Here is an 8,161-nt window from a genome sequence, read left to right as displayed (position 1 = left end):
TGCCTTGGATGCTAATATCATGGAACCTGTTAACTAAAAGGCCATGATCTACCTTGTCAAAGGCCTTGGCAAAGTCAAGATAAACTACATTGACTGATTCATGGCTCTCCAGTCCCTCAATAACCTGCTCTATATGTTCAATCAGTTGGGTAACCGTGCTAAAATGTGCTCAGAACCCATGCTGGCTAGGAGGAAGGACTTCATGGATATCAAGAAATTCAGCAAGTTTGAACTTCATGATCTTCTCAAACACCTTTGCAATATTCAAAGTGAGAGAAATCGGCCTATAGTTACTGAAGAGTGACTTATCTTCCCCTTTGAAAATTGGAACAATATGAGCTACCTTCAGAGAAGAGGGGAACTTGCCCTGGTTCAAGATGCAATGTATCAAATAAGAGAAAACAGGAGCAAGAACCTGTGAGCATCCCATCAGAAACTGAGATGTCACCCCATCAAGGCCAGGGGAGCTTGAGAGTCTCAAGTCCCTGATGGCCTTTAAAGCATCCTGATCTGTGACTACAAGATCATCTAAATGTTCAACTTGACAAGCAAGCCTTGCCAGTCCCAACAAACTCATCAATAGAGCAATGAACTGTTGCTCCTAAACTCAGTGGAGTTGAAAACACACTATAGAACTGATCTCCAAGTATGTTGGCCATAGTCTCTACATTGTCTATGGCTTGCAAAATGTGCAAAAAAAAGTGCAAAAAAAGTTAAAAGGTGCAAATAAAGGTGAAAAGTGCAAATGTGTAAGAAAGTGGTCTTTGTTGACAAAAGTTATTTTTACACAATTTGCCCGTCCCTACTCATGAGGGTCCAAGGTTGGTTATTGTAACAATCTCTTATTTATGTTTTCAGCGGAGTCTTTTGAATTCGGTAACGACTTGGCTAGCTAACCTTGTCAGAGAAACATTTTCCAGGTTGCACAAAATGGTAACCACGACTCCCTGGGGACAGATTTGATTTTTTTGTTCCCCTCGTACAACCCCATCCTCATCTGGGCAAATAAGTAAAACACCCCTCCCACCAACAGCGCTCCCTGTGTGATATATAGACAATTCTTGACGGCGAGCAAAGGCAAAATCTTGAATTCTGGATTTGATCATCCAACCCATGGCATAATCATCATCGTTCAGGCTTGACTCTTGATCCATTCGAACGACAGGGTTCCATATTTGTTCCATTGTCTCTTTCTTTAAAAATCCATTTAATCCACTCTGGCATTGTTTGGTATACTTTGTACTCCGAATGAGCGATGACTTTTGTATAGGTCTATCAATAATTTCAGCGCAACTTTTTATCTCTCTCATCGGTATTCTTTCTTTTTGGGGTTCTTCTATGATTGGCATATTATCATATTGGTAGCTGTAGAGCATGGCATTGCCAAATTTGAGCAAGTCACCAACATTGGACAGAATACCCCCTGATCCCCATTTGCAACTGTTGTCAACATAAGGGGCGTTCTTCAAAATGTGTTTCTCATTGCGAACATATTGACTGAAAAAAATCATCACCAGACGATCAATCTACATTCATGATCATATGTTTATTACGTGGTAACTAAGCAGACAATATCCACTCAAGCTTTCAATTGTTTTTTTTCCTATTTTTCGGTGCATTTAGAAACAAACAATTGACAGGCACAAAAATCCATCAATCAATTTGTAAAAAGAACACTCGTCTGAAGGTGTACTAATCAGATTTACAAAAGCTCTCTTCTCGCCAAAACCTTGCAAATTTTGGAAATGAGGATTTTGTTGATGGAAATGTTGATGCCTTTTGATCAAAAGAGCTTTTGGGCACTTTCCTCGATCAGTAAAGTGAAACCATTTTAGTCTATCCTTGCCCTAAGATATCGCCGTGGTTTCGATGTGGTTTTTTTTTGACAGGAGAAAAAGCCTAAATCATTAAACGCATTGGTGTGATTAAATTTTTTGCGTCTTTTCCTTTACACTGTTTTTCATTAGCTTATCTTAGGTCTGGCAATTCTTATGAATGCATCAATCTTTTACGGGCTTTGTTTGAATTTTGGCTTTACACTTTTGCTGAAGTCGAGAATTACTCTCATTGCGTGTATTTCTGCAAGTTGCCACTTCTTATCATCAGTGCATCAGATCCCCCAATATCATATTTTGCCTCACAATATTGGTCTTCAGTGCAATCATTTTGAACGACAGAGCAACAATTGTCATGGGTCCGATAATTTACAACTAGCCTTCATTTGCTATGAAAAATCGTATGTTAATTCCTGAACATGAAACAAACTTGTGACCAATTTATGACACATTACCATGCTCTGTTGGGAATAAGGGGCTCGTGCTCGTCTAAATAGGTGTTTTGCAGGCCGAGGTCCCTGAACAAGCGTTTGATATGCCTTTCAAACCTTTCGCCTGATGCCTTTTCCACAATAGCTGTTAATAACGTGAATCCATGGGTGGAGTAATGAAAGATCTTGCCTGAAAGTCAAGCAAGCAAGATCTATGATAAATATCATTGAAATCGACCAATTGAAAACCTCTTGTGCAGTTTGAGATAGGTGGATAAAACTAAAAAAATGACCTTGGTCTATCCAAGGACGCTTTAGGTCTTTAGAGTGCATGCATGCACGTAGAGTGCATCTAAGGTGGTTTTTACCTCGTTTTGAAAGAAGTTCATCATTCTTGAATAGTTCAAGAGACTTCTCCACTGACTCAAACCTTTCCGTGATATGAAATTCCTTGAACTCCTCCGCCTTGTGGCAACTTTGACCATAAGATACATTGAGTCTCTGAAAAAAGATAAAACACATCAGAGATGCAAAATAAGTTAGTAACCATGCTTAAATGTCTTGGCTTCAATGAAAAATTGGGACGAATTATTAGCTGTCATTATTAAATTTTTGGGATTGTTTACTAACTGCTGCTACAAGGAATGTAGTTCCTGGTTCTTTTAAAATAAGGATTATAATTCGTGTATCTGTTATCCATAAAACTTTATATTATATCTATTCCGCCAACAAATTTGAGTTGACGGATTTGACTAGCCCTTGAATGTGTGGTTGATCAGGAATTTTGGTCAAAAACTTGTTCTGGTCTGACTTAAATCCTACTACAAGATCAATATCTACTTATTCCCATACTCCCTATAACAAATTGAGGGAAAATTGTACAATGAAGGAACCCGAGAAAGAAGAGAGATGGACTTCATTATTCGAACTAGCCTACATTCTCGGAGGCTTGAAGGTGCTCTCAAAACCCACTTTAAGCCTCTGCAGTTATCAGAATTGGCCCTAAAACCTGGTTCAATTGGATCCCAGGGGTTGTTGTGAGTTACTTATGTGTCTTGTTATTTAAGCTTGCTTACCTCTAGCAATTTTGTCTAAGAGACCGCCAAAATTGACGTAAGATCGTGGCCAATACAAAGAATGATCTTTGATCAATTACTCCCCCACGGTGTGCTCGAAGCAACTACTTTCACATTTTTTTTTTTGGTGCGGACTTCCTTACCGCTACCGGGATTGGAATCCCAGCAGTTCAAGACGAGAAGATTATTCATTTTACTTGACTTTTATTTATATATATTATTTGATCGACCAACGAATTGGAGTTGGCTGATCTGGCTAATCCTTGAAAATAAGGTTGATCCGGAATTTTAGTCAAAAACTTGTCCAAGTCTGACTTAAATCTTGCTACTTGATCAACCCCTACATAAACCCTACGAATATTTGAGGGCAGCAAATTGAACAATGAAGGAGCCCGAGAAAGAAGAGAGTTGGACTTCATTGTTTTAACTAGCCTGGATTCTCGAGGGCTTGAAGGTGCTCTCAAAACGCACATTAAGCCTATTGGATTTGTCGGGCACCTAGCAAGTCCTACTGCTTACAGTTTCTCGTCTACGATGGATAATACGTACACTGTATATCTGATTGAAAACTGACACTGTACTCTACAACTATAATGTTCAGCGGTACTGTACGATTGTACCGTATATTCGTACATTAAAACTATTTGACACCTGTATTTTATTACCACATTTTGTAATTGTGTTGTACAGCTTTGATTGTACAACTGTTTTGTAAAATGCGCTTCTTTAACTTATTTGTTCAATTTCGAGCCCTTTGCAAAGGTCGTATGTGTTATTTGTTACCTGAAGTTGTTCCTCCTCTATGTAATGTCTTATTCCAGCCAGATGACTCACAATTTGCCTCGTTGTGATAGTGGGATGACTATGGGGCCAAGTTGGTACATATTCTATTACTGGTTTGTCCAAATCGATCTTGCCCTTCTCCACCAACTTGGCCACCGCCGCCATTGTCAAAGACTTCGAGATGGACGCAATTCTCATGGTAGTGTCCGGGGTGGCCAACAAATGCTTTTCAACATCGGCATATCCAAAACCTTGGCGAAAAAAATGACCAATGTTGGATGGCATTTTGAAGTCAAAACCACCGATCAACTTATGGGCACTGAAGGAATATATTGTCTGTCACCGCACAAGTTTTAGATATCGCGTTCATTAATGTTTCTAGTTGCTAGCTTAACAGTCTGTTTCATATTGAAAAGCAAAAGATATAAGCTTTTATCTTTTTTTACGTTTAAGATATACGTAGGTTTAGAGGGAATTGATATTTAAAGCCATGTTGCATTCCATTACTAATGAGAAACTCAAACTTTCTAGGTGTGGAAATTTGATGCAGGTTAATTCATTTGTAGAAGATGGAATTTCCCTATGTACAGGTGAAAGAGATCTAAAGTGGCATATTTTTAAAGTCTCTCATCCGCCAGTGAGGTCTTTTTTATTGCGCTCATCAATGCTGATTAATAGGTTTTAATTCAAACAAGCAATTTTAGGTTTTAGTGACACCGTGCACCGCAATTTGAGCATCATTCAAAGTAATGAGCATGTCCGGCCAAAACTTACAGATGAGTATGGTTTATTTTTGTGTTTTTTAACTCTTTTTTGGTAGGTAAGATTTTTTACGGATTTTGTAACCGATACAAAGAATGTCATTCAATGTAAAAAGTCCTGTCTGATTGATTAAAAACAAGCTATAACGAGAAGTGGTCAGGTACAATGATAAAACACTTGGTCTACCAACGAATTGGTATTAACCGATCTATTAAGCCCCTGAACTTAAGGCTGGACCAGAATCTTGGACATCTTCAACAATACATATTACAAAGAAATTTGTGTTCAGCAGCAGTATATTGATAATTTCAGAGTGAAACTATTTCAGAAATATTATATTATTTAAATAAGTTTCATTACATGACAGAGATACAATAACCTTGTTTTCGAATTGATGGAAATTGATAGACACACTATTATTCCAAAATTAATCATTCATCTTTTGACCATTTATCCCATTACCAATAAAAACATGTTAAAATGTGTCTGATTTTTAAAGGAGAAGTACGTAACACAAACAAAACTCTGTCCCAACACTTAACATGAAGCATCACCAAAAAATACAATGATAAAAAAGAGGCACAGCTGTATGAAACAGATGGAAGGAATACATAAACAGGTGGTTGGTGTAATCTAATATCAAGGACTTGTAGGAAAAAACAGGAAAAGTTTATTTTAACGATTTTTAAGCCCCAAATTTATCCAAACTTGTAAAAAAATTCATATATTACCAAAATGTCTATACTTTTGCTCAGAAATGACTAAAATTGCATAACAACTTGAAGAAACGTATCAAACATTGCTGGTAAAATTGCAAAGTTTGCAGATGCAATAAATTTGCAGAAAAATCTTGGATATGTAAGTTTTCTTTCAATAATTGCACAATTTGCAAGATGTAACTTTTGTCTGGCCCTAGTTATGGGTAATTTAAAATGTCTTCGTTAAGACCTTCACGAAAATTTAGGTTTGACGTGATTTTAGGACTTTATTGAAACTACTTAGAATTGTAGTCACAACAGTTCAAGACAAAAACTTATCTACATATGAAGTTAAGTAAAATACATAAAAAATATAATCCACCAACGAATTGCAGGTTTTTGGTGGATCTGGCCAACCCTTCAACATAGAGTTGATCAGGAATTTTGGATTTTTTTTGCTGTTTGGCCCAATTGGCTTGAAAAATAGTTTTGGCTTTTGTAACACGACGAGAGCTGCAAAGCCACTCAAGTTGTAGTGAACTTTAATTCGTTGGTAGATCAAATATCATATCAATTGAAAGTGAAATAAAATAGGATTTATAACTCTTTCATCTTAAAATGCTGGGGATTCCATTCCCAGTGGCGGTAAGGAAGTATAAAAAGTCCTTCCATCCAAAAATATATGGACGGGGATGCCAGGGTCGATATTGCAATCTTTTTTTTAAATGAAACGCAACGCAAGATGTTGCTGTAATTATGAATATTGAAGTTTAGCTTGATTGAACAACTGGATCAAAAGTTATGCTTTCTCAAAGTGCTCTACGTAACAAAGCCAACAATTTCTCTCCGTTGTAAATGACAATAACCTTTGGGATTTCTTTTGGCCACTTGTTAATATTTGAAAGCGCTTCCCTCTCGGGTGCGTAACAAAGAAGGACATTGTGAATGGCGTTCAAATGAAATGATTCATCACTTGTCCAGTTGCACTCGAATTTTTTTAAATAAATCTCGGTGTTTGTTTTTAGAAAAAGTAAAAAACAGAAAATGTAACCATTTTAATGCCCAACGCTACACTCGGCCAATAATTGGCCTTGCAATGGCTCCATTTATCGGTAAAATTTTAATGTTTGATTTTATTGCGGATATTTTCTAGGAAACAAATGTACAGTATCGTCATTTAACTTGCTAAAGCATTGATGTTCTATAACAAATCACAATCACTTCCTAAAATCCAAACAAAATAGGCGACTATGTTACGGTTGCATTGGCCTCTCTACAACTCAATTTGAGCCTTCCACGTGCGTTGAACAAACAAAGGCTTGCTCACTTACACCTCGTGAACAGATATTTGAATGAAATACAGGGTCTCTCAAAAGTTTTGCCCGTTCCTAAGCATTGCAAAATCATACCTATTTCTTGATTCCTTTCAACAACTGATTTTAGGAACGTTGCTCTAATTAATTGTTCAACAGACCCCTCATAGGAAAAAAATTGAAAGTGCATGATTTTGAACATGCTTGTATTGACAGAAATCCAAAGGCATAAGTTAATGCTTTCCATAAATCAGTTTTGCTGACAAATAAGAAAAAAGGTTGGTTGCTGAATCATTTGAACATGCATTTTTGAGATTATTAGCAAATGGTTTGAAATAGGTGCGATTTTACATTGTTTTGGAACCAGTAAACACTTTTTGAGACATTCTGCCGATCCCCAAGGAAGAAGTCAGCAAAGCCATCGGAACACCCAGCACAATGACAATAGGCAGTTTTTTTCACCCAAACAGAAAAGGAATCTACCAGAATTGCATTTTGTCTTCTCAATGTACGGAAAAGTAAAGTACTCTTGAAGAAAGATTCCTACTTTGCAGCAGTCACAGCTTACCTTTATTTTACCTTATGGAAAGGACTCAAATCAACTAACTCATGGAACACGTTAATAGTGGAGAGGAAAGCCCGTTTGCAGCTCAAACGTCTTCTAGCGAGGTTTTGTAGAGCTATGCCCTACCTCCTGATCAGCTGCAGAGAGTGCTCAGTGAATTCCATCTTCATGTTCAAGTTCTCAACTAGTAGGCAACGCAAAACTGCAACGTCCTCTAGCAATGTTTCAAAAAACCTTCCTCTCCAGTACCTAGTTGGAGTATCATGCAAAGGTGACTTAAATCTGCAAATGCTAAATGATGAAGCTAACCATAACAAGTAACAACCAATGATACTGGTGATGAAGGTACACCACACAACAAGTATCTATTCCTTTCCTTTTAGCTAAATCATGATGCGTGATGATAGTGAAATAATGATGATAGATGCGTCAGCCTTTCTGAAGCTCGACGTTTGTCACTTGGCCATTGAAGAATGTTGGTGGAGTGTTAGCTTGGCTCACCCCTTGCAGCCACCCTAGATTTGAACTTGCCAGTATCATTGGACTTGGGTATAAGCTAGCCAGCTACCATTTTTGATGCAATTGTTCATTCGCAGTGGTCTGGTTTTTTAGCATTAAACTAGCATTTTTTGCATGGTCCAAGCATTGTAAAATTTTGTCTAGCAATTTAGTATTTTCCTAGCATTATTCCACTGAAA

General features: G+C 37.4%; 1 protein-coding gene across 1 annotated transcript in view; it reads right to left on the bottom strand.

Moving 5' to 3' along the window:
- Positions 1–563: 563 nt before the first annotated feature.
- The window catches only part of LOC131880407 (serine beta-lactamase-like protein LACTB, mitochondrial), a 10,409-nt gene continuing 2,811 nt past the window's right edge, over positions 564–8,161 (bottom strand). The window contains exons 3-6 of the mRNA XM_059227040.1: positions 4,126–4,376; positions 2,635–2,767; positions 2,291–2,456; positions 564–1,497 (exon numbers count right to left, since the gene is read on the bottom strand). Coding sequence (XP_059083023.1) covers positions 855–1,497; positions 2,291–2,456; positions 2,635–2,767; positions 4,126–4,376 — 1,193 coding nt within the window. The 3' untranslated portion in view covers positions 564–854. The remainder of the gene's footprint in view (positions 1,498–2,290; positions 2,457–2,634; positions 2,768–4,125; positions 4,377–8,161) is intronic.

This window comes from Tigriopus californicus, chromosome 1 (assembly GCF_007210705.1).
Source record: "Tigriopus californicus strain San Diego chromosome 1, Tcal_SD_v2.1, whole genome shotgun sequence".
In the NCBI taxonomy this organism is placed as follows: domain Eukaryota; kingdom Metazoa; phylum Arthropoda; class Copepoda; order Harpacticoida; family Harpacticidae; genus Tigriopus; species Tigriopus californicus.
The sequence above is the reverse complement of the archived record's forward strand: the minus strand, read 5'-3'. Positions and strand labels throughout refer to the sequence as shown.